General features: G+C 41.0%; 1 protein-coding gene across 1 annotated transcript in view; it reads left to right on the top strand.

The window, feature by feature from the left end:
- OSBPL11 (oxysterol binding protein like 11) overlaps window positions 1-24,680 on the top strand; it is a 68,385-nt gene extending 43,705 nt beyond the window's left edge. Inside the window, exons 6-13 of the mRNA XM_056861505.1 lie at window positions 3,233-3,434; window positions 6,582-6,727; window positions 10,309-10,449; window positions 12,472-12,970; window positions 14,303-14,489; window positions 17,443-17,625; window positions 20,302-20,455; window positions 24,442-24,680. Of these exons, the coding sequence (XP_056717483.1) occupies window positions 3,233-3,434; window positions 6,582-6,727; window positions 10,309-10,449; window positions 12,472-12,970; window positions 14,303-14,489; window positions 17,443-17,625; window positions 20,302-20,455; window positions 24,442-24,519 (1,590 nt within the window). The 3' untranslated portion in view covers window positions 24,520-24,680. The remainder of the gene's footprint in view (window positions 1-3,232; window positions 3,435-6,581; window positions 6,728-10,308; window positions 10,450-12,471; window positions 12,971-14,302; window positions 14,490-17,442; window positions 17,626-20,301; window positions 20,456-24,441) is intronic.
- Window positions 24,681-27,259: the final 2,579 nt, after the last annotated feature.

The raw sequence follows: 27,259 nt of genomic DNA, 5'->3' as shown, positions 1-27,259 counted from the left end.
TTCTTCCTAATATCCAGCCGGTACCTTTCTGCCCGTAATGAAAACCCATTCTTGCGAGTCCTATCCTCTGCTGCCAACAGGAACAGCTCCCTGCCCTCCTCTGTGATAGCCTTTCAGATACTCAGAGAGAGCCATCATGTTCCCCCTCAGTCTTCTCTTTTCCAGATTGAACATTCCCGAGTTCCTCAGCCTTCCCTTGTAGGGCTTGGTCTCCAGGCTCCTGATCATCCTCATCACTCTTCTGCACCTGCTCCATTTTGTCCACATCTTTTTTAAAGTGAGGCCTCCAGAACTGCACACAGTACTACAGGTGTGGCTTGACCAATGCGGTGTGCAGTGGGACTACGACATCTTGCGATTTTGACGTTATGCCTCTGTTGCTACACACCAAGACCACATTAGCCTTTTTTTGTTGCTGCATCACACTGACTGCTCATAATTAGCTTATAGTCCACCCATACCCTATGATCTTGTTCACACATACTGATACCCAGAAGTGTATCCCCCATCCAGTATGCATGTCTCATTTTTATTACCCATATTTAGAACGCTGCACTTATCTGTGTTGATTGCATCTTGTTCACATCCTGTCACTTTCCCAGTGTGTTCACATTCTCTTGCTACTCCTCCCAATTTAGTGTCATCTGCAAATGTAATGAGTAGTCCCTCTACCCCCACATCCAGATCATTTATAAAAATAATGAAAAGTACTGGGCTTGGAACCCTGTGGCGCACCCCACTGGGCACCTCCCTCCAATCAGATGAAATGCCATTGACAGTTACTCTTTGAGTGCAGTTCTCCAACCAGTTCCCTATCCACTTAACTATCATAGAATCTAGTCCACTGTCCTCCATTTTGTGTGAGTGTGTGAAAAGTGCCGTCAAGTCACAGCTGACTTATGGCAACCCCTTTTGGGGTTTTCATGGCAAGAGACTAACAGAGGCGGTTTGCCAGGGCCTTCCTCTGCATAGCAACCCTGGTATTCCTTGGCAGTCTCCCATCCAAATACTAACCAGGGCCGACCCTGCTTAGCTTCTGAGATCTGACGAGATCAGGCTAGCCTGGGCCATCCAGGTCAGGGCGTCCTCCATTTTACCCGTCAGAAAATCATGGGGAACCCTGTCAAAAGCTTTACTGAAATCCAGGTAAACAGCATTGATGGCATTCCCACAATCTAGTAAGCCCATCACACAATCAAAGAAGGCAACATGGTTGGTCTGGCAAGACCTGTTGGGGACAAATCCATGCTGACTTCCCCGGATCACCAAGTTGTCCTTCAGATGTTAGCAGATTGACCCCTTTAAAATCTGCTCCAGTATCTTGCCTGGGACAGAGGTCAGACTGACTGGTCTGTAGTTTCCTGGGTCATTCTTCCTCCCTTGTTTGAAGATTGGGATAACATTCACCCTCCTGCGGTCTTAGTATCCTTAGACTCCTAGAAACTTTCCACACTTCTGTGATTAATGCTTGTAAGAATGGGTGAAAACTTTCAATGGACTGAAAAGTTTGTGCTTGAATCTAAATGTAGGAAACTGCCAGGTCAGTTTCAAGAACTTAAAAAAATTCTCATTCTTTGTAACATCATGGAACTAAGACAGAGCCTTTAGGAATTGCCTTTACAAACTCAGGATGAGGGAAGTCCCAGAAGACTGGGGAAGAGGTAAATGTGTGGTGCCTAGTCTTAAAAGTAGAGAAAAGAAAGTCCCAAGATACTACAGACTAGCTGGCTTCCCTTGAATTCCTGGGAAAAAAATGCTTTAATAAAGTAATAGTCCCTGTGTTATGAAAATTAGAGTTAATTTCTCTCTCTAAAATAGGTCCATTGTTGTCGGGAAGACTAAACCAAGAAAACATTATTTATTTGTATTTGTATCTTGATCTCTATATTATGAGAGCTATCCTAAGCAGGTCTACTCAGAATCCTATTCTAGTCAATTAGGTGGAGCTTACTTCTAGGAAAGTGCCCATAGGATTATACTGTGCATAGTGTTTCTTAGAGTAGCTTTATATCGAATTGACAGACACAAGCTATCATTCTCAGGCTTACAAACTAAACATAGTGATGAAAGGTTCTTTATCAGTGTTTATTGTAAAGATACCATAAAGAGGAGAATGGTTTCAGGCTTTGTGGGTGAAAGGATTGCAGAGTGGTTGCAACAAGCTGAAAAAAAACATTCACAATGAAGTTCTACTAATTTTAGTAACTATAAAACATTACTGCTCCTTGGGGAATGCCTGTTGAGCAATTGTAGGTGCAGAAAAGGACCTGTGCATTATAGCTGGAAAATGCTGTACCAGCGTGTGTTCCCACAACAACGAGAGATGAGTGGCAGTTTGCTCTAGTTGCATGCTGAGGCCTTTATCTCTGAGTATTTGTTCCAGTAGCCACACACGGAGAGACATGTAGCAGTTGGAAAGGGATGTGAAGAATAGGACACAAGAAGAAAGTGGGGACTTTTTGTTGTGGGACCATTTGTTGTAGGACCATCTGGGTATTCAGTAAAGCTTCTAATACATGAAGTCTTTCCTTAGACGGAGTGAGAGATTTGTTACCTTTCTTGTATGCTGTGCACAGGAATTCAGGTTTTCCTTCTCATTGTAATAGCTAGAAATGTACCTTTTCCTCTTGTTAAAACAGTAAAGGTACAAATTGCAGAATTTTGTTAACAGATGTCTTTGTTAGAGACCCAAGTATGTACAGTCATACAGATTCCTAAAACCTCTGGAAATGAATGGCCATATTGGGGATGAGGGAGCATGCCTGAATTGTTTTCAACTCTGGGATAGACACTTTGCTGGATCTACTGCTGTGCATCAAACTGTATTCGGTTTCTCTTTATTTTCTTTTTAATAAAATTGGGCAGCTAGTTCCTTCCACTAATTACGTAGTGCCTGGAAGGTGACCTGCACTGGGTAACAACAGGGAATAAGGTGTTCAACCCTCTGGACAAGCAATAAAATTCTAATTCTCTGTTCACACCAAACATCCTACCAAATAATATGAGACTCACTACAATAAATATTGCAGCTTTATTTAATATTCTGTATCCATTAGGTGCTTGGGAAGTGTTCATGTAATTGCAGGTTTTGGATAAATAACCGGGTTATTGCACTAGGTTGCACACAGTGACTTTGAAAAACAAGGAATTTTAGGCACATGAGAATCCAACTGAGGGCTGAGATAACCAAGTTTCAGTCATGTGTGACATTAATGTTTTGTTTGCTTGTTAGATGATGTCTCGAGCTGAAGGACAACAGAGAGACTTGATAAGAAGCATAGAAGGCCTTCCTTCCTCTGGTCACCTTTCTTCCTTAGACCAAGACCTGCTCATGCTCAAAGCAACTTCTATGGCAACAATGAATTGCTTAAACGATTGCTTCCACATTCTCCAGATACAGCATGCATCGCAGCAGAAGGGATCCTTACCTAGTGGTGGGTGTTGGATGGTTCTAATGTTCTCCTTTAACAGAAGAGGGAGAAAAAGTCATATCAGTGTGTTCAGATTTTATTGATTAGTCTAGCTCTGATTTACCTTTCTTCAGTAGAGGCTGACCTCATGATGGAAATCACATTAGGATGTCTTGGTTTAGCCTACAGTCACTGCTGTTAAATTTTGGTTTTGGCAAGAACTTCTTTTCACAAAGAATTCATCAATGTACGTATTTTTTCCCTTGCAAAATCCTAGGTTAAAACTGAATAGTAAATAACAAATTTACCAAGGCAAGGAAGGAAGAGTCTAAGTCTTTTTGTTCGGTACAGTTTGGCTTTCTTGTTTTGCAAGTTTTTCCCAATAGGTACAGCACGTAATGTGTATTGAGAAGGATGTTGGAGTCATGTGAGAAATTACCATGCAAATAAAAAGACTCATGACTAGACAAGAAAATATAATATTAAGGTTCTAATAGCTAAATGATAACTGTGCAGCGAATGATGAGAGGGAATTGGTGCCTGTTAAAATTAATTTAAAATACCATAAAAGCTTTGTTTAACATTTGACTTACCCAGAATGCTCTGCTAACCTGCATTGCACGGAGGGAAAACACCTTGCTCCTCAAACATCATACCCCTGAGTCTTCGGGTGCTCACCTACCTTACTTCTGCCTTGCTAGCATCCAGCCATTGCTGGGCTTCTGACATCCAGTGTTACCAGGCGACATTGTCCTCAGGTGCCTTCTTCCTTCTCAGCCTTTCTTGAACTGTAGGGAGCCTGCTGTGTTGAAGGCTCTCAGGCAGCTAGTCCTGTCTCCAGGGTGTTCCCATTGCAGTGAGGTTTGGTTGCTGAGGATTCCCCTGGGTAGGGGGCAGGGGAGAGCAGTAAACTTGAGTATCCAGTACATTTGATTTACTTGCAACCCCCATTCCCCAGGAGTGCCAGATAACAAAGATTGTACTGTACTTTTTGAAGGGAGCATGTTTTGAATAGCTGTGACTTGCATTAGCTTTCTTATGTTTATGGAAAATAGATTCTGGGACTGGTAAGCATTTACATTAAAACAGACCCTTTTGGGGGCTGGTGTGCTCAAAGGAAGATGAGACCAACTGGTACCATTATGCTAGAATTTAATTACCTATCTGAAGAATTACAGGGTTTTCTGGATGACATTTCATTATCTGGTGGATATGCATGAGGGGACAGGAACAGGATACAAGCAAAAAACTTTAATGGCTTAGTTGCATAATCTTGTTTCAATTCCCAGGAGCATATAAGAATCTTAATGTGTAATCTTCTGATTCTGGATTTGGGTTTGCATGAATGAAATACACTGTATCCTTCAACCACATGAGTGACAAGTACTTTGTGATTGGGGGGGCTAATCGGGTGGACCCATTTGATTCCTGCCGAAAACTAGGCTTCATTGATCAACAGCTGGGGGAAAAATAAATACCGTATTTTTTGCTCCATAGGGCGCACCTTTCCATAAGACGCACCTAGTTTTTAGAGGAGGAAAACAAGAAAAAATCTTGTTTTCCACCTCTAAAAACTTGTCTTACGAAGCGAATGCCGGCTGGGCGCGCACGGACATTTCCCCTCACTTTTGAGGAGGAAAAAAGTGTGTCTTATGGAGCGAAAAATACGGTAGTTACAATTGACAGGCTGTTTCCTAACTGCTAAAAGAAGTCATATGTGAACAGGCAGTCCATGATTAAGGGGACAACCTATAGACTTCGTTGTGGCTTAGTGCAATGGCTTGTTTGTGGTCGTGCCGAAACCACATTCAGTGCTTGCTGCTATTGGCTTAAAAAGTAGTACTTAGGGAAAAAAATTGTCCGGTACAACAGTAATTGGTAATGCTAAACTAGTCTGCTTCATGCATTCTGGTTATTTCTGGGGCTAGTACAGAGAGCCTCAACTGGCTCTTATAACTGACCTGAAAATTAATTGAAAGGGTTTTGGGGGGGTTGTCATTGAGTGAAGTGGGACTCTTTTCAAGTACTAATCTTACAGAGACAGTTTCACTTCATTTGTATTTACTGCGCACAACTGAATCTGTCCCTCCTCTTAAGGAGTTTTTAATATGTCTGGCTTTGTGTGAGTAAAAACACTTAAGCCAATTTTTGGCTCGTACTGAAGCTATTGTTTTCATGTCATATACTGAAATGGCAAGTAATTTATCTGCAGAAATAGGGAAAATGGTTAAATGATTTCTAAATGCTGTGAACTGTTGATATTTTCACTATGCTGAAGTTTGCCTGCCCTTTAGCAATAGGAAAGAAAAGACCCTGGAGAGCTGCTGTTTGAATTTCTTTGAGTTACTTGGACAGCCTAATAGCTAAGCTTAGAATTGCGCCCTGTAGGAAGAAGATGCCAAGTTATCAGTAGTGTTTATGTTCCAGCCTGACTGTTCTTTTATTCAAGCTTGCATGTGTGTGTCTTTTAATAGGGCTGTATCAGAGTCCAATGCACACTAGCCTTCCAGAATAGAATGGAACATTTTCATTATTAATGAGGAATTGTATCCATTCTGATAGACTAGCTGTGCACGCCTGTGTGTGTGTGTGTGGGGAGGGTGGTAACTGGAGACACCTGAATCATTAAACGAATGCACTACTGTTTTCCAAATGCTGCTGCCTCTTATTTTCAAGCAACCCTTTCATTTAACTGTGCGCATCATATCTTCAGCTGTGCAAAAACTCATACTTCATTCCTCCATCCCCACAAAACTTTTTGTTGTTCCTAGATCCCTAATGCAATTTGAGGGTGTGTCCCCCTCCCCCCTTCCACTGCTTAATGGTATTGTGAGACGTAGGTGCAGCAGCCTGTCTGAGTGGATTACGTAACTATCCAGTCTTATTGGGTTCTTTATTTGGTATCTAATTACACCTTTCATAACACCATCTCCTTCTTCTCCAGAGTAAGGTGGTGTGTGTCACCATTACCCAATCACAGGCCTCATTCTAATGATCGGACAAGGTGTTGTTCTCCTGCACCACCTTCTTTTTGTTGCTGCTGAGCAAGTTTAGTTGCTTTTCATCTTTTGGGGGAGGGGGGGAAGCTGCTTCATGACAGTCATCTTTTCTAAAAAAAACAACTGAACTCGAATATGAGCAAGTTTCAGCGCAAACACTCTCTTGCTTCAGGGACAACAATCAGCTGGTTGGAACCAAAGATATCCCTGCCAAACCACTTCAAAAATGGAGCAGATGAAAATTTCACAACAGAGCAAAACAAGCCATCATCTGTCAGAGAGGAGCAGTCCATTTCAGGTTCCAGCGATCTCAGCATGGTAAGGCTGTGTGAAAGCCCTGCTTCTGTTGGCTATGTAGGGTTTTGCCTCTTTATTGGGATAGGGGCACTTTTATTTAAGAAAATCCTGGTTTCTGTGCTTATGTTGAATTTAAACATAAATAATAGAATACTAGTAAAGGTTTTTTTCCTATCTTGTAGTAATCATTCCGGTAACTGTAAAAGGAAACAATAAAAGCAAGATGTAAAATTAATTCACTGGCTCATCCAAACTGAATATGACTGTCGGTACTGTTACATAGGTTGCAGATTAACGGTGAAACTTCCTGGTACTCGCACCAAAATTTATCAAGTAAAAAGGAGAGGGAAATGGCATAAGTATTTGTAGCTAGACTTTATCACCAAATCTAGGTAAAGGAATTGTTTAAACCTGGCAGGAGATGAAAATACTAATGGGACATAACTACCATTTTGATTAAAAAAATATTCTAATTGCAAAAATATTCTAAAAAGTTGAGAGCAGCACTAATTGTGAAAGTTTTATAAACTGATAAATGGGCTTAGGTCTTGGCAATTTTTGTCACATGAATGATGTGTTAGAGCAGTCCTCATAAATGAAAACTATAGCAGAGAATCTTACATGCCATTATTCCCCTCTGTCTAGTTGCCAGGCTGACTTTGAATGATGCATGTTTCTCCCAATTCTGCTTTTTAATTTGGAAGCCGAAAGGTGGAATTTCTTAGTAGCATAGATATTTTCCCTTGAATAAATTTGTTTTCAGGAACACAACAGACTTATTTGGAAGCTGAATACACTTCAGATCTTAAAGTATTTAAGGGCCCCAAAGGGCAAAAGGCAGAGTGAGGAAAACCATGAGGGCAATGCATGATGCTGCCAGTTCCCTCTTCAAATGGCTCGGACAGACGTTGAGGATAACAGTCCAGTTTTAAAAGTTACCAGCTGAGTAAGGTTTGGCACTCAGCTGCTTGTTCCAAGGCATTTGCTACTTCAGATCCCATGACTCAGACTGCCAGTTTCACACAGTGGCTTGGATCCTGTGTAACGACTGCGCAAAGATCATGGATCTCCCTCTTTCGTTTCCCCCCTCCAGCAGTCATGTCCACCTCCAATAACCCACAAGGAGTAATATGCTGTTTTAATATCTACATGTAACTTCTGGGAGAGGTCATCAGGAGGTTTGGGCTGCTGTGTCACCAATATGCCCATGACACCCATTTCTACCTTTCTTTTCCACCAAATTCCAAGGATGATGTTAATGTTGTGATCTGGTGCAGTAATGAGACAGTAATGGGCCGGATGAGGGTGAACAAGCTGCAACTTAATCCTGACAACGATTAATAGAAAGGCAGACTGGGACTTCAGATCTCTCCTGTCTTGGATGGGGTTATACTCCTCTTGAAAAGCCACATTTGGCAGCATGGGAATGCTACTCAACACAGAAGTCACCTTAGAAAACCATGTGGCTGTGGTGGTCTGGAGTGCTTTTTCCCAGTGTTGGCTGGTGCATCAGCTGTGTCCATTCCTGGGTCAGTCAGATCTAGCCACAGTGAGCCGTGCCTTAGTTGCATCTCAACTGGACTATTGCAGTATGCTCTACTTGGGGCTACCCTTGAAGAGTGTTCGGAAGTTGCAGCTAGTGCAGAATTCTGTGGCTAGACTGCTGGTTGGGGCCAGTTATCAGGAGCATGTGACCCTCATATTACATCAATTGAGCTGGCTATCGATCTGCTCCTGAGCTCAATTCAAGGTGTTGGTTTTGATCTTTGAAGTCCTACATGGCTTAGGACCAGGGTACTTGAAGGACCGTCTTCTCACATATGTTCCTGCTCAGGAACAAAAGATCACAAGGAGAGGACCTCCTGACTGTCTCATCAATCAAAGAAGCGTGTTTGGCAGGTACATGAGAGAGGGCCTTTTCAGTGGCATCCCCACGATTATGAAACACCGATTATGTACCTGGCCCCCTCACTTTTAGCCTCTTCAGGCAGCTGAAGGAGGGTTTTATTCAGGGCTGCATTTGATTAAAGCAGTCCTAAATTGTGATTTTCAATTTTGGTTTTATGTTTTTTATGTAATCTATTTTATTAACATTGTAGGCCGCCTTGAGTGCCATATGGAAGAAAGGTAGCTAATACATATTTCAAAATGATAATAGCCCTGTAGGTCAGGAGGCTGCAGTGGGGAGGGGAAAAATTGCTCCATTCTTCCTCTTCCATCAGTGGAGCGGAACTGGTAGAAGAGGCAGCAAGGGCAGTTTGTTCCTTTTGTCTTCCCTGCTGAAACCTCCCAATCCACACACACACACACACCATGTAGGTCTCCACAAAATAACTTTCCCTTGGAAATGGCTGCTAGAAGAATGGGGAACTGGGGAGATTCACAGTCGTTGGCACCTTCTGCTGACTGATCACGGGATCAAATCCGGAAGGTGCACCACAAAAAGTATTTGGCTGACTAAGTCTAGCTGACTCAAGCAGGTGAAGCCAAGCAATGTGCTACAAGGGGGAAATATTCAAAATGGCAATGGCGTATCACTCTAGGACAAGTGGATTCATATCAGAGCTGTGTTAGTTTTCAGTATCTGTTTTATTCTTGGAACTAGGTGCATGAAACCAATACATTGCCTGAGGAAGGTCTAGAGTGTCATATGTAGGCATTGTGTACTTCTTGAGACTGGCAAAAGCACCGCAGGTGAATTTCTAAATGCTACTTCTGATGCATTCGCTGTTGGTTCATCTGTAATACCAATCCTGTGCCCACGCGCTTCCCCTTCCCCCATGTAGATGACTTGTATTCCTAGTTTGAAAACAAAATGCAAACTGTAGTTTTATTAGTTTGAATGCAATAACAAACTATGGTTTGTGATAAATCAGATAAACCAGCCCTATGTAAGTGTGGGAGATGTGGGGGGATGAGGGTGATGAAACCAGTATTTGTTGAGGTAAATCAGGATTTGAATAATTGTCCATTGAAGTAACCATAGTTAAAATAAACATGGTATGTTATGTCTAAACCAAGCCATAGTTTCTTTTTCCATCAAATTTTCAGGAGGAAGCTGATTTATCTGTGCAGCCTGTATGTACAGTGGGTTTGCTCTTCATTCAACTTTATCAGTTATCATCTGGGTGTTGATTTTACTTTCAGTTGAAACTTGAGTTGATGACTGACAATTAAATGGCTTGCTTACTTTCAAGTCTGCAACCTGGCAATGAAGATGGAGGGCAAAAAGCACTTTGGCCACCCCTCCATTTGGCCTGATCCAGTTCCATTGATGGAAACTGTTTATATCTTCAGTGCATTAATTGTTTGTTTTCTAATCCTTTCCTACATAAAACACTTTGAAAACGCTTTGAGTTGAAAAGTGAGATATAAACTCTGTTAGCAAATAATAATTTCTCAGGCAGTATTTATTTATTGGGGTGTTCATGTTCGTTAGCACATAAGTAGGGCAAAGAGTTACAAGGGCAAAATGTGAGTGCAAGCAAGTCAAGTTTGTTGTATAAGACCATAGGCCATTACAGGAAACCGTGGCAGATAATTGTGTCTGAACAAAATGTGAGTGATTTGAACTGTCACGGACTTTTTGAAATGTACACTAGGAGCCGGAGGAAATAAACCCAGACGACGAAGTGGAAGATACCTGTGATAATAAAGAGGATGACCTTGGTGCTGTGGAAGAGCAGCGCAGTGTTATTTTGCATCTCCTGTCTCAGCTCAAGCTGGGCATGGATTTAACAAGAGTAAGTGATTAAAACAATGACCTTTCTGAAATGCGTGGGCTTCCATAATGGAGATTGGCCAGGCATAGCTGATTTTGACAAGAGATAATTCCATTTGGGTATTAGCTACCAGAGCCCCATGGCGCAGAGTGGTAAGCTGCAGTACTGCAGTTGAAGCTCTGCTCCCAACCAGAGTTCGATCCCGAAGGAAGTCGGTTTCAGGTAGCCGGCTCAAGGTTGACCCTGTCTTGCATCCTTCTGAGGTTGGTATTATTACCCAGCTGGCTGGGAGTAAAGTGTAGATGACTGGGGAAGGCAATGGCAAACCACCCCATAAACACAGTCTGCCTAGTAAACGTCGTGATGTGACATCACCCCATGGGTCAGTAATGACCTGGTGCTTGCACAGGGGACTACCTTTATCTTTATTCAATTAAAAAAAAGGTTTTTTAAAGTAACAAAGGGGGGGAGGGATAAACAGAATAAAATTACATACATTTCTTCCTTGGCACCTAGATTATGTTACAATAAACTCACTAATACAGTACAAACTAGCCACAAAAATAATATCCAATATTTTCCACATTTCTTATCCTGTCTTTTTTCTTTCTCTTCTTGACTTTTTATTTTCATTTCTTCTTTTTTTACTACAAAAACTTAATTATAGTCCAAATTGAATTATAAAAGACATAATAACCCGTACCTTTGCTTTTATTAACCACCATGTCAGTAAAAGTGCCAAAAAGGTCCAGCTTGCATGTTATACATAGACTGAACTATTTCCCATTTTAGTGTCTATACTACATGTCTCTTTCATTTAATTATACCTTTTATCCTTTATGTGTTTGTGTTTATTTTGATATAAAAAGAAATTAAGCCAATTTCACACTTCTTCAATAGCAGCAGTGATGATATTAGTCTGTCTTGAGTAATTGTTGCATGTACTTTATGCTGAGATGGAAGGAACGCACCTTCATCAGTCACTGTATTTTTTTTATTTTTTTTTACTGTTTTATTCTTGGCATTTGTGGACCCATGTGCACAACACTCCCACCTTATTCTGTTTTACCGAGATAACATGTGAAACACTTTGAAACTTAAAAGAACTATATAAAATGCTGAGTAGTGTATGTTATTAGGGGCTCGTGGCGCAGAGTGGTAAGCTGCAGTATGCAGTCCAAACTCTGCTCACGACCTGAGTTCGATCCCGACAGAAGTCGGGTTCAGGTAGCCGGCTCAAGGTTGACTCAGCCTTCCATCCTTCCGAGGTCGGTCAAATGAGGACCCAGCTTGCTGGGGGTAAAGGGGAGATGACTGGGGAAGGCACTGGCAAACCACCCGCAAAGTCTGCCTTGGAAACGTCAGGATGTGACGTCACCCCATGGGTCAGGAATGACCCAGTGCTTGCACAGGGAACCGTTACCTTTTTTAGTGTATGTTATTACCACTAGTGCACATGATATCTGGGATATGTTGTTCCATCTTTGAAACACACACACCCTACACCAGTGTTGTCCTCTACTCTTGTTACTTCTTTTCGGAGGCTGACCTGCCTAATTAATTTTTCTGTTTTGACAGTAGCTGTCTTCCAGCTGCAGTTTCCCCATTATAAAGGTAGTGTGGCTACCTCGCAAGGGGCGGCACAATAAATGCCCTTAACCAAATCAGAAAAGCCGAGATAATGTAGCAGTACCTTAAATATATGGAAGTGGTATCTGTTTAAGAGAAACACTGGAGCTTTCAGTCACTGATAATTTGACTGGTCTTTATGTTGCTGGAATTAGCAAATAATGGACTTGATCCAGACTAAACTTTCCATCAGCAGAATGGAACTTTCCTGTCTCCTCACTGCATTAAATGCTGCTCCTGGGGAACGGGGTGTACGCTAAGGAAAGACATGATAGGACGTCTGCTGCCAGAAGGGAGAATTGGTGGAAATTTCCAATTTAGTTTAGATACACCCCTATAGCAGGGTTGTTTTTTAAAAACCTCTAAGGTTTATTGATGAATAATGTTCAAACAATCTCTCTCTTTTAATTTCAGGTGGTTCTTCCTACTTTTATTTTAGAGAAACGCTCGTTGCTGGAGATGTATGCAGACTTCATGTCCCATCCGGACCTCTTCCTTGCAATTGCAAGTGGCTCTAGCCCCGAGGAGAGGATGATCCGCTTTGTTGAGTATTACCTCACTTCCTTTCATGAAGGTCGGAAAGGGGCGATTGCGAAAAAGCCCTACAATCCAATCATTGGGGAGACGTTTCACTGCTCATGGAAAATGGCCAAGAGCCAAGTACCATCTGACACAAACAGTAACTCTTCATCTCATTCCCTGTCTGAGGAAGTGACTGTCTCAGAAGAGTCACAGGACCAAGCAGAGTCGGACTGTTACACAGTCAAATTTGTAGCAGAACAAGTGTCCCACCATCCTCCAGTCTCAGGGTTTTATGCTGAATGTGCAGAGAGAAAAATGTGTGTTAATGCTCATGTCTGGACAAAAAGTAAATTCCTGGGAATGTCAATAGGAGTGACGATGGTTGGTGAAGGTAAGTGGGAAATGGTGCCGTTAAGCACTTCCCATTTCTGTAATGTGTAGACTAGAAATTCATGCCTGTATAAAGCAAGTTCTGGAGTACAAGTCTTTGTACAAAAAATTCTGCTTAATCTCAGGTTTGATCAAACCTGTTCCAACAAATTATTAAAAGCTTGTTCTGACTTTTTTTAGAGCATCTAGAGCTTGTGATTAACTTCTCAGCTTCTCTGGGGAGCTCATGCAAACCTGGTGTTGTCCACTTCTGAACTACGAAGATTTTATACATGGGAGAAATGTTTGCAAAGGGCTGTGCTGAAATGAGCAAGGAATGTAATGCTTAGGAGTCTTCACTTTTTCTTTTTTGTTTTTGCCTTAAATATTTTGGTTAATTTAGACACTAGGCACAGTATCTCAGGTATACAAACTTCTCTTTTGACTGCCCATATCTGTAACAATAACCCTACATAAGAGCCAAAATGTCTTCAGTGGAACATAAAAAACTAGATTTAGTTTATGTCTTATACGTAATATTAGGTAGTGCATACATGAGTTAGACTGCTAATGTAGTTAATAAAGCACAGAGAGAGAGCAGAGTTTTGAAATGGCTAAAATGGGTTGGTTGGGGGGATGGGGGCTTAGAAAATGCCATAAGAAAAAACTTGATTATTTTGTGTCTAGAGAAACCTGGTGGAGGTGAACCTAATTAGTTTTACTCCTAAAGTTAAAAAGAAAGTCACCTCTTTACAGTTATTGGTGGTTATCCTTACAAGAACATCACATTTATTTAAGGAAAATTCCTGTCAGTCTGGAGAAGGGGTGTCTGTTTAGACTATAATCTTTTAGTTATTGGGAATGCACAATTGGGTGGTAATCTCTCAAAGGATTTAATGGTTAGTGTGTGTTTGTATGTTTCAGAAGTAAAACCTGTATCAGTTTGGGAGCAATACTGCTATAAGAAAGTTGCTGCTTTGATAGTACAGATGCAGCTTCCCAAACTGCAGGAATGAGAAGGAGCACGAGCTTTCAAAGCACATCAGAATCTGAAGCAGAACGTGCAGTTTTTGTAATGAGTCTTCCTACAATTTATTGAAGTGTAAATTTATTTGGTGGCTTTACACATAACGGTGGTCTTGACAAATAAATTATATGAATTTGAATGCAGGCTCACAGTGCTAACAGACTATTCTTTGTCCTGCCTTAATGATGCTGAAAGATATTATGAGATTTAGTCATTCTTCCTGTAAGCTACCATCCTGTCATAAGTGTTGTATATTTAAGATTTCTGCTCCATCACTCCAGTTTGTATTATTGTATTCATTGATACTGATCTTCCTCTGTCTGACAGGTATTCTAAGTCTCTTGGAACATGGAGAGGAATACACATTTTCTCTGCCTTGTGCATATGCTCGGTCAATTCTAACCGTTCCATGGGTAGAACTAGGAGGAAAAGTCAATATTAATTGTGCAAAAACAGGATACTCTGCAAGTATTACTTTCCATACCAAACCATTCTATGGTGGCAAGCTTCATCGGTAGGTGTTTCTTTTCTCAGTCATCTCCAGCGCTGAAACTTTCTTATTCCAATTAATGTGTTTCTCTTTAACATTTTTGAGAAGGGCACTGGAATTGGAATGCTAGATTGTGTGCTTTGATTTTGTAGCTGACCTATGCAAGTCAAAAATTGTAGCTTTGGTAACTCCTGTTTATTTAAATTTTAATTAGCCACCTTTCTTCCTTATGAAGCTCAAGGTGGCTTACAATTTTAATAAAATACATAAAACAGATTACATTAAAAACATAAAACCAGAATTTTAAAATGACTTTTATTCTGCTTAGGAAGTGCTTTTCAAGACCAAAATCTTGGTAACAAGGAAAAAACACACACCCTAGTTTCCATTCCGTTCAAAAGCAAAATAGGGGGAAAGGAAAACAAATGGGGAGGGGCTGTGGCTCATTGGTAGAGAATTTGCTTGGCCTGCAAAACGTCCAAGGTTCAGTCCTCAACATCTTCATTTTAAAGGATGAGGTGGAAGCTAATGCAAAAGACCTCTACAAGGGACCCAGGAGAGCTGCTGCCAGTCTGAGTAGGCAATACTGACTGTGATGGACCAGTGGTCTGATTCAGTATAAGGCAGCTTCATGTATCCACTGTGCAACTTACCTCTTGGAAACCAATCATGCCGTGGTAATACTCCACAGTAGATGTACTGTAAATATTCATAACTGAACTTTAAATATTTTAGATTTAAAACAATCTTGCTTTAGAAGCTAGACTTTTGCAGATTGGTTTGTACTGTGACGCTTAGCAGAGGCTCAGTGAGAGGGAAGCTCTATATTTTTGCTGCAGTGTCATATGGACCTAGGTGTATTTCTTTGGAATCAGGTCTTTGGGCGGACTTTTCATCTAGCCTTAGGAACAAGAGGAAATGTTTTCATGGGGGCCCTGCTGCTTGCTGATGTTGCTGTGACAAATAGTTACTATAGATTTTTCAGGGACCCTTACTATTAAACATCAGCCATGTAAAGAGCAGAGTTGCTTCTGTTGTCCATAACCGAAATGCCAGAGCTGAAATGATACTTTGGCTGAGTACTGTATGATTTTTCTTTGCTTAGAATCAAAATGCTGAAAGTGAATGTATGATTTCAGGGAATTTTACCTAAAACCTAGCGTATTACAGGCCAGGTATAATTGAGGTCACAATGAACAGCAATAGAGAGTTCATAGGGGTCTTTCAACCAGTCACCAGGGGGAGGGGGGACGGACACCTGCAGTGCTGTTGTACAGTACATATTTTTGTCATGTTGTGGGGCAGTATCCAGTTTAAGCTGTTCTTCGCTTTGAAAGCCTGAAGGATAGGACTGAATTTTGACTAGCTTTGAACCGGAAACAAAAATTCTGAATCTTTTTGTCAGAGAGAATCCGATATCAGTTAAGCTACTTTTTCTGATTGTACTTGAATATCAGTTGCTGAACTATGTAGTTAAATGTGCAAGTCTGTTATGATGTAGTTCTTTCCAACTAAAAATCTTTACTATATATATATATATATATACACACACACACACACACACACACACACACACACACACACACACACACATACACATTTCGTAACGTAAAATGGTTGCATCATAGAAAAAGAGGTTATGCTGAATGACTCCTCCTGCTTAGTGTTAACAGTTACTTTTGAAACAATTTTTTTAAAACTGCTCAGTAAAAAACATTATTTTTAAAAAAAATTCTAAATGGACTTGAAAATAAGCCTACTCTTGCTTTGCTTACCTGAACATTACCATCTCCTGTCCTCTTACCTCTTCTCCCATCTAAGAGAGCCCTTTTCCCTTTGTAACTGGTCCACTGTGCTCTCACTTTTGTGTTGTCTGGATTAAGAACTTAAGGACAACCCCACTGGATCGGACCAGTGGTCCATCTAGTCCAGCATCCTGTCTCACACAGTGGCCAACCAGTTGCCATGGAGGGCCAAACAGGCTGAGGCCCTCCCAGGCTGCCTCCCAGACACTAGTATTTGTGGTTTTACTGCCTCTGAATATTACGGTTCCCTGTAGTCACCATGGCTAGTAGCCACTGATCTGTTGAATTCCCTTTTTAAAGCCATCTATGCCAGTGGCCATCACTACATCCTCCGGCAGTAAATTCCACATTCTAACCACCCGTTGCCTCCTTTTGTCTGTTCTGAGCTGATTGCCAGTGCATTCCATTGGGTGCCCCCAAGTTCAAATATTTTAGGACAGGGAGAAACTTTCTCCCCATCCACTCTCTCTGCCCCATGCATAATTTTATAAACTTCCATCATGTTCCCCTTCAGTCATCTTTTTAAAACTGAAAAGTCCCAGTCTCTTATTCCCTCATAGGAAAGGTGCTCCAAACCCTTAGCCATTTGGTTACCCTCTTCTGTACTCTTTCCAGCGGTGTGATGTCCTATTTGAGATACAGCAACCAAAATTGCACACAGTAAGCTTCACCCAGTCCATTACCAGTTTAAGGCAGTGCATTCAATGATAACATTATCTCACTTACAGAAGGTGAAAATGAAAAATAGAAATTGGTCTTTTCTGCATATTGATAACACTTCACACTTCTTTCTAGTAGTGTAATGTCAAATAAGGGATGGAGAAGGAACTTTGTATCACCAAGTCACAGGGTTGTTCCTTCCGTGGTAGGAACAATCAGCTTGTAATCTCTGCTTAGGCACATGGCTTGCTGTAGAAATGGTAGTTTGCCAGTGCCCAATAACCAAATTATGACTGCACATATTATTTACAAGCCTAGATCTCATATCCCTGCCCCTAGAATTAAATATGTGAATGATGTAAAAGCATTCAAAAATGCAGTTTTTTGGGGGGAGGGGTATATTCTTGTCTTTTAAAGCTAGACTTATCTGATGTGAAGTCACCCTAACTGAGGGCACAGGGTGGATTAACATACTCTTATCTCAGTTTTCACTTTTAACATCTGTTTTCTAGAGTTACTGGTGAGGTGAAGCAGAATTCTACCAACACTGTGGTCTGTAGAGTGCAAGGAGAGTGGAATAGTGTCCTTGAATTTACTTACAGCAATGGCGACACAAAATGCATGGATTTGGCAAAGCTGTCTGTGACAAGAAAACGAGTACGGCCCCTTGAGAAACAAGGTCCATTTGAGTCCCGGTAGGAATAGACATTCATGTGTTTTTTATATTTAACCCATATTAAATACTCCTTTAAGTGCCTACAATTAAATTGTATTGATGTTTCTGTCAGTGGTCTGATCAGTGCATGATGGTGAATTGAGGCAGTAAAATGCCGAGGTAAAATTGATTGAACCACTCCAGACTGTTGATGGCGGAAGCCTGTTTTGAATGTTTCACATGTGAAAACTTCCATGTATTTGGAAATGATCACACTTAGAACAGGGGTAAGGACCCTTCTACCAGCTGATTCCCACTTCATTTTTATTGATGTGTAGGTCAAACCATAATGTAGTTTCCCAAGGAGATAAGGGATTTACTGTACTTTTCTTAAGAACAGCTGCTGATGCGTAGGGTCACAAGTAATTATTGTGATGTTAAAAAGAACTTTTGGTTGCTTTTAGTAGATTTTTTGTATACATGCTTGGAAATAGAAGATACCTCTTTACCTAACAAGAGTGTAGTAGTTGTGGCCTAGACTGCCAGGGACTTTGGCAGGTTGAAGACAGTAGGCCAGGGACCTCCATGTGGGAACATGCATGTTCTAGGCAGTGTTCCTATCTAGAATGTGTAGTGTGTTCCCCTTTCCACAATGGCCTTACCATGGTTACAGGTTAATTCTATGCCAACTTTAAACATCTTCAGTGATGATTAACATTCCCTTAGCCACCAAGGTTTAAAATTGGTTTACAAACCTTGGTTTAGAGGGAATCTAGTTAGGATTAATTGTGGTTAAGGTCTGTGCAGACCTTAGGTTGGAGTGTTATATCTGCACCAAACCATAGAGTCTAATGAAATTTTCAAACGAGTTGGGTGAATGTGAGCAGGGTATGGCACACAAGCTTCTCAACTGCATATGTGCATCTGAGACTCATAAATTATACTCATAAATTGTTCTTCTTTCTTTCCCCATTCTTCCATCTCAAATAATATAAGGGTTTTTCCCCTTAATTGGCAAAATTGCAGATTGTAGCTACAACTGGGAATAGGCTACTAGGTCAGTGTGTTTCTCTAAAGCTAGTTTAGCTCATGGTTAGTTGATGCTGATTTACTTTTCCTCAGTCCTGGTTCATTCCTGTTTGGGAGCTCTCTGCTATAATTAATCCCTTCTCCTAAATTTACTTTGGGTATAGGATTCTTTCCTGCTAATTTCATCACTCTTATAAGGACAATTTAGATTACTAACTCTTTGAAGGTGCAGATTATGGAGATGGTTCTTCAGTTCATAGAAGCACTGTAACTTTCGATTAATTCCAGTTCTGCTTTCAAAGGTGAATAATTTCTTGCTCATCATGCTAAAATTACCAAACTTGGTGTTGAACACAGACCTCAGAATACTAAGGATCTTGCCCTCTGTTGTTTAAAAAGGAAGTTTTAAAGCTTCAGGGCTACAGAGTCATTCTTGCAAGTGAGAGAGCAGTGCCTGGTAATATTATCAGTGCCAGAAGGTGATCAAGAAGGTGACCAGGGAAGGAGCAGGACTTATGTATGAACTGGTCTTTCTCTTCTCCTTGATTAATGGAAGCAAGACATATTAAGCAAAATAGATATATTACAACTTACTTGATTTGTATCATCTGTACAGGCAACAGCATCTGGAAGATAGTACAGGTTATGGTCTATTAGTACAAATTTTTATTTTACATAGTTTGCACAGCCCTACCTGTATTTCTCTGGTTTTGTTTGTGTTGGCATGAGGTTTGTACATGAATAATTCTGTTTATGCTTATACCTATATGCCCTAGCTTGTTTAGCAATGCTCTCTTGTTCAGCGAAGTCCACAATTCACCTCTTCAATCTTCAATCGTATTGCCTACTTGGGGTGTGATTGTAATAAACATTACCAAACATTGCCAATTGTTGGCTGTAGTATTCCAGTGCATCTGTTAGGGCAGTGGTTTCCAAATTTTCCATATCTGGGACCAACCTTTAACCTGCTGATGGAAACATGTGGTTCACTGGTGTAAAAGCACATGGCAGATGTCATGTGATGTCAGAGTAATGTGACAGGAAGATGGGGAAGCCAGAGTTATACCATCACCAGAATCAAGGCTAGGACTATGGGTAGTAAATCCAGAGAGCTGGGTACAGAAAAGTTGAAAACCTGAAAATGTTCCATAGTGAGGAATAAACCAATTGCCAGAGGAATAATCTCCATCACTGATTGACCTTGCATTGCTGTTCTGCTTCTCTCACTGTGCATGCTAAGAGAGGCAGGACTTGTGGCACCATTGCTCTCTATGTATATGCACAAGTGTCAGTCAGTTCCAAAAAGCCTCAAAGGAAAAAAAATGCTGCTCCATAGGGGCTTGTGACCCAGAAGGAGGGGATCTGCAATCCACCTGGGGTCCTAACCACATGGTTATGGTACACTTGCACAGATACCTAAATGTTTCAGAATTGGGTTGAGATAACATGCACATTCAGTTGGGTGACAATTTAGAGTTTAACTAAGTGTAAGTTGTTCAGTGTTAGACATGAGGGAATGGGATTCTGGGATCTGACACTTCCAGGTTTCTTTCAGTTCCCCTGTTTTCCTTGTCAGAGAAGACAGCAGTTGTGAGTTAACCTCACTTGTAACCTATTCACAAGTGTTGACATTATGCCGCCCTGCCAAGAGGAGCTTGAAAATCAGTTGTGCTTTTTTAATTCACAGAAAACTGTGGAAACATGTGACAGAGTCCCTGAGGGAAGGGGACATCGATAAGGCAACAGAACATAAGAAGGCATTGGAGGAACGGCAGAGGAATGAAGAGAGACTACGAGCTGAGACAGGCACACCATGGCATACCAAGCACTTTCACAAAGAGGTAAGTAACTAACACAGGCTCAAAGCTTTGAATGCAAGCCTGCTCTCTGAGGATTGTTGCTGTGCTGTTTACCCTGATGAAGCTTCATTAATGTTGACTCTTCAACAAAAATGTCAGCTGCCTTCAAACATGGAATCCATACATAATTTTTTTTATGATTTCCACACTTTGTTTTCGGTTTCTATTCTCTGTGGATAGAAGGAAATTGTCTCCTGCTGAAACAGTTTTCTCTGATACATTCTTAAGAATAACATCACTTCCGTTCCCTAAATGGTCAGAATATTTCATAGAATCATAGAGTTGGAAGAGACCACCAGGGTCATCTAGTCCACCCCCTGCACAATGCAAGAAATTCCCAACTGCCTCCCCCCCCACACTTCCATGCCCAGAAGATCCCCCCCACAAACAAAAATCCTTCAGAATCCCTGGCCAATCTGGCCTGGAAGAAAATTGCTCCTATTTTCCAAAGTGAAGATTGGCATTACCCTGGGTATGTAAGAAAAGACCACGAGAACCAAACACTGATGCAACCCTTCCTGCCCTCCCTCTCATGATCTGCCTAAGATAATGGAATCAGTATTTCTGACATACGGCCATCTAGCCTCTGCTTAAAAACCTCCAAAGAAGGAGAGCCCACCACCTCCCAAGTAAGCCTGTTTCACTGAGGAATTGCTCTGTCAGAAAGTTCGTCCTAATGTTTAGCCGGAAGCTCTGTTGATTTAATTTCAACCCATTGGTTCTGGTCCGACCTTCTGGGGCAACAGAAAACAACTCCGCACCATCCTCTATATGATAGTCCTTCAAGTACTTGAAGATGGTTATCATATCACTACTTCAGTCGTCTCCTCTCCAGGCTTACCATACCAGGCTCCTTCAACCTTTCCTGATAAGACTTGGTCTCCAGACCCCTCACCATCTTCATTGCCCTCCTCTGGACATGTTCCAGCTTATCTGTATCCTTCTTATATTGTGGTGGTCAAAACTGAACACAATACTTTAAGTGAGGTCTAACCAGAGCAGAGTAAAGCGATGCCATCACTTCGCATGATCTGGACACTATACTTGTGTTGATACAGCCCAAAATCACATTTGTCTTTTTAACTCATGTTCAGTGTATGGTTTATTAAGTCCCCCTAGATCCTTTTCGCACATACTACTGCCGAGACAAGTCTCCCCCATCCTATAATTATGCTTTTGATTTTTCCTACTTAAATGCAGCACTTTACATTTACCTCTGTTGAAATTCATTTTATTAGTTTCAGCCCAGTTTTCTAGCCTGTCACGATCACCTTGTATCCTGGCTCTGTCTTCTATTGTATTTGCTACCCTTCCCAATTTAATATCATCTGCAAATTTAATAAGCATCCCCTCTATTCCTTCATCCAAATCATTTATAAAGATGTTGAACAATACAGGTCCCAGGACAGATCCCTGAGGCATTCCATTTGTCAGTCCTCTCCAAGTGGATGAGGAAACATTAACAAGTACTCTTTGAGTGCAATCTGTCAACCAGTTACAGATCTAACAGTAATAGGATCCAAACCACATTTTACCAACTTGTCAACAAGAATATTATGTGGAACCTTATCAGAGGCCTTGCTGAAATCAAGATAAACTATGTCCACTGCATCCTCTGATCCAGCAAGGTAGTAACTTCCTCCAAAAAAGCGATGAGGTTAGTCTGACACGACTTGTTCTTGAGAAACCATGCTAGCTCTTAGTGATCACAGCCATTCTTTCTAAATGCTGAAGCACTGACTGTTTGATGATTTGTTCTAAAACTTTTCCAGGTATAGACATCAAGCTGATGGGTCAGTAGTTAACCAAATCCTCCTTTTTCCCTTTCTTGAAGATGGGGACAACATTTGCCTGCCTCACCTGTTCTCCAAGAATTCTCAAAAATAATGGACAGGCTCAGAAATTACATCCACGAGTTCTTTTAGTACCCTTAGATGCAATTCATCTGGCCCTGAGGACTTAGTACAAAAATACCTAGTTTCTTTAAATGAAACTAACCCTATGCTGATCCTAGGCTGCAACTCCCTTCATCATCTGTTTTGTTCTTGCCATGTTGAGCACCATTTCCTTTGCAAGAGAAGACAGGAAAAGTAGGAATTGAGGAGTTCTGCCCTCTCATTATCACCTGTTACAATTTCACTTTCTGGTCCCCACAATGGGCTTACCATGTCCTTGTTCTTTTTCTTACTCTGAACATAATGAAATAACCCTTTTTTGTTGTGTTTAGCATCTCTCGCTAGCTTAAGCTCATACTGAGCTTTAGCTTTTCTAACACTCCTCCCCTACAAGCACTGGTTATTTGTTTATATTCATCCTTGGTTATAAGGCCCTCCTTCCATTTCTTAACTGAGTTTTTTTTATTTCTCAAATCTTTAGAAAGCTGTTTATGGAGCCATCCTGGCTTCTTTAGGCTCCTCTCATTTTTCTTTCTCATAGGAATTGTGTGTGATTGTGCCTTCAGTGTTTCACTTTTAAAAAACTCCCACCCTTCTTGAACTCCCTTCTCCTTAAGTATTTCTGACTATGGGATTCTACCCAGCATAACTTTTAAGTTGTTAAAATTTGCTTTCCTAAAGTCCAACCTATATGTCTGACTATGTACAGCTTTTCCCTTGCCCAAGATTTTAAATTCCCAAATTACATAGTCACAACTACCCAGTTGTGCCCACAACTACCCAGGGTGCCCACTATTTTCACCTTGTCAACCGGTTCTTCCCTGTTGGTGAGAGTCAAGTCTAAGATAGCAGACTCCCTGGTTTCCCTCTCCACTTTCTGGAACATGAAGTTGTCAGCAAGACAAGTCAGAAATTTATTTGACCTTTCACTTTTAGCAGAGTTGGACTTCCAACACATATTTGAGTAACTGAAATCTTCCATGACCACTACTGTCCCGTCTTTTTGAGAACTTTGTAATCTGGTCTAGGAGTGCCTCTGCCTGGTTTGGTGGTCTCTAGCAGACCCACACACACACCATAATATCACTATTATTTCTTACTCTTTTTATTTTTACCCAGAGACTCTCGACAGAACTTCCATGCTCAGATTCATGTATTTCCTCACAAGTATTCATATCTTTGACCTATAATGCTCCTCCTCCCCTCTTCCTTATTTGTCTATCCCTTTGAAACAAGTTGTAACCCTCAATCCTAATATTCCAATTGTGAGTGTCATCCCACCAAATTTCAGAAGTGTCTGTTAGGTCATAGTCCCTTTCCTGTATTAAGACTTCCAGTTCCTCCTTTAGTGTAGAGACATTGGAATCCATGGTTTATGTGCCCCAAGGATTTTGTTTCTGGGCTCACCCATGAGTTAATGTTTCCTTGCATAGTTGCCACTCTTCGAAAATCTGTAGTGTTTTCATCTCAAGTTATTGACATCGTACTAGGATTTCATTTAAAGCCCTCCTTATTAGGTTTGCAAGGCTCTTACCAAACACATTTTTCCTACCCTTGTGAGGTGCAAACTATCTCTTGAAACACATTTCACCAGCTCCTTCAGATTAGCTTCCCTCTGGAATGGCTTGAATACGTAGGTTTTGGTTTGGCACCAAGATTAGATTTCTGTTATGGTGGAATTAAGTAGTATCTTGAAGTATCTGTGAGAAGAACCACCTGATGGCAATGAGGAAAACTGTCAGAAGCTTGGTGGGAAGTTACTTGGCTCAGCTTCATGGCAAGAGAAAGAGGAAGTGCTCTGCTTCTCATATCTTGATGTAGTCTGTAGGACATCTTGGAAGATACTCTTCCGAGTAGTACTAAGTGTATAAACTGTACCTGGGAGGTACAGCAAAAATTCAGAGGGCCTTGGCCACAGCCAGTTTAGATTCCAAACACGTGCTGGCTAAAAAATTAGATTAATATTTCAGCAAATGCTGTTTTCAGCCTCAGAACTGTATATGTTAGCAACCACTAATCAATTTATACAGGAAATGATTAAATCTGTAATCTCATTCTCTATTTGAATTGCAGGGAGAGGGCTGGGTTTATTATAACCCTCTTTGGGAAAGAGTGCCTGCCGTACAAGATCAACCCGTGGAAACAGATTAGAAGGCATTTCTTCAAAATGATTCTTCTCTCTTGTCTAATCCCTACAACTTCTGAAATGCTGTATTTCCCTAAGAGTCCTTTGGGATTCTTATACCATTGCACAAAATTAAATAAGCATAAAAGGGATAAAACTGCTAGGGCACTTTAAAGCTGCAGAAAATCAAAAGAGAAAGAACCTTGCCAGGTATGTGCTTCTTTTTCACCAGAACTTTTTATATGGCTCTAAAGATTTTATCATTATCTATTGAGTTCTTTCTAAGCACACCCTCCTGCAAAGCTGCCTAATTTCTTTTTAAAAAGACCCTATAAGCAGTAGCATTCAAAGCTGCTATGCCGTTTTGCCCAAGTTAATTTTTCTCTGGAGAGATACCTGAACAGTTTTCGGAATTTGTGCTTTGATCGCCGCCCATTTCTGACCTTCAGCGCCCGTATAAAGAGAAGCCACCTTTTGCTGCTCTGAATTGCCCACACTGAAAAACTTGAAGAGAAGACTTTTCTGAAGTTGAACTTGGAATCAGTGTTATGAACCATCTGGATTAGGACGACACTTTTAAAAAAAAAGTTATCAGTGGAAATGTATGTGTGTCTGTGAGAACATGAGTGATTAATCTCAGTTGCCTTTTAAAAACTTCCTTAAATAGATTAGAATTGTAACTGTGGGGTTTTCTCTATATTTAAGAGTTGACTTAAGCTAAGAAGGAGGGTGGGGTAGGGAATAAATTTTTTAAAAAAATTCAACACCATATTATTTTTTTCCTCAGAAGACTGCTCTTAGCAGCTTCTTGTTGTAAATACCATGAAGATGTTCTGTCTCATAAAAATGAAGGCCTCGACCTAAATAATGCAACCTTTTAAAAAAGTTGTATTAATTTCCTTTAACTCTCTTTCCTCCTAACCCCTTCCTCGTGGATCATTTCTCTGAAACAGAGAGTCAGTGTTAGACAGTCCAGACAAGTGATTTAAAGTGTCTTGTCTGTATATTCAAAGTCATGCATCGGTGTACGCCCAGTGATTAGACTGTGACTTTTGATTTTTCTATACCTGAAAAGGCTTGTGTTTTTGCTATGGGACTGCATACATAGCCAATTGCAATCTGATATTAGGAAACAATGTTCAGGTAAAAATGTCCCTTGTTTTTTATGATGCAGATATTTTATTGAAGTCTAAGAATTGCTGGCAATTAAGAATAGTACTGATTTATGGCTTTCATTATTGTTACTACAAGCTACCTTAATTTTTCTAAGAGTGGTGCCTTACTCTGTTTCTTCTGATGTAGTCTTCCAATCAGTGTATATACCATTATCTGTCACCCTCTGGTTCTTGTCAACAGTGGGGTCTCTCTTTATCATGAAAAGTTATGAACTGTGTGTGTGCTCTGGTCAAGTGTTTTTTTTCTTTCCTTCCATATTAAGGGGAAAGAATTTCAGAATGCATCAAAGAATTGTTAAATAAGGATATTCATTTCCCACAAAGTCTGAACATCATATAGAAAAAAGAAACCTGGGGGGTTTTATGCACACCTGTTGAGATTTCCTTGTACATTTTTTTTTGCTGTGAAATGCACTGAAATCTGAATGCAGCTAGTTTATGATTCCATGTGTGAGAAAGGGGGAGGGGAGGAAATAAAGTTACCCAAATGAACTATTTGTTTTGTCTTTCATAGTAGTGAGTTGAATGGTGCTGACTGCATGACGGGCGCCAGATTGCAGCAGCTGACTTTTCTGCTCAGGATTTGGTAGCTTTTAAGTATCCTGAAGCTCACTGCTCGTCTCGCTTTATTTCTTACAAATGCCAATTGTACTCACAGCTGTGTAGAGTTTAAAACCAAATTGTTACCTTTTTCCTTCGTTTGTATGATGGTATAGAGGGTGATCTTTCTGCTTCCATAAACTTAGAGAGCGTTGTCTGACAGTGACCCATTCAAAAGCATACGATTTTGTCTCCTAATAGGACTTACCAGGCAGGGAAAACAGCCATTTAATGCCTTGCTAAAGAAGCCAGACATCAAAAAGAACCCGTGTTTAGTATCCTATCGGGCAAGTTGACCTCACATAAGTTCCTAGTAAGGTGAAGGTCCCCTGTGCAAGCACTGGGTCATTCCTGGCCCATGGGGTGACTTCACATCCCGATGTTTACTAGGCAGACTTTGTTGGCGGGGTGGTTTGCCAGTGCCTTCCCCAGTCAACTTCCCTTTACCCCCAGCAAGCTGGGTACTCATTTGACTGACCTCGGAAGGATGGAAGTCTGAGTCAACCTTGAGCTGGCTACCTAAAACCAACTTCCGTTGGGATCAAACTCAGATCGTGAGCAGAGCTCTGACTGCAGTACTGCAGCTTACCACTCTGCGCCACGGGGCTCCTATAAGTTCCTAGTAAGTGTGCTTAAAGGTTACACTCTAGATTCTGGACTGTGAGCCCCCGTGTCCCATATGCATTTTCTTCTGTGTGCAGAGAATGTCCCCATGTTCCAGTAGTAGCCCTTTGCACTACAAAATCTGTTCCAGTGAGATCATCAGGGAGTGCCTTTATAGGTGGATATGATGAACCTCTGTGGAAAGGGGGAGGATCGGGATTCCTGGCCAGAAGTGCGTGTACATTTTTTTGAATTCTATGCTTAGTGTCTGCTCTAGAAGCTTGTAGATTTTTCAGGTAAGCGTCTGCTAAAGGGAGAAAAGAGTGATCAGTGTAGGCTATGGCTGAAAAGGAGAAATTATGCTGCCTAATGGAAAAGAAAACTGCCA

Source organism: Euleptes europaea, chromosome 15 (genome assembly GCF_029931775.1).
Source record: "Euleptes europaea isolate rEulEur1 chromosome 15, rEulEur1.hap1, whole genome shotgun sequence".
In the NCBI taxonomy this organism is placed as follows: domain Eukaryota; kingdom Metazoa; phylum Chordata; class Lepidosauria; order Squamata; family Sphaerodactylidae; genus Euleptes; species Euleptes europaea.
The sequence above is the reverse complement of the archived record's forward strand: the minus strand, read 5'-3'. Positions and strand labels throughout refer to the sequence as shown.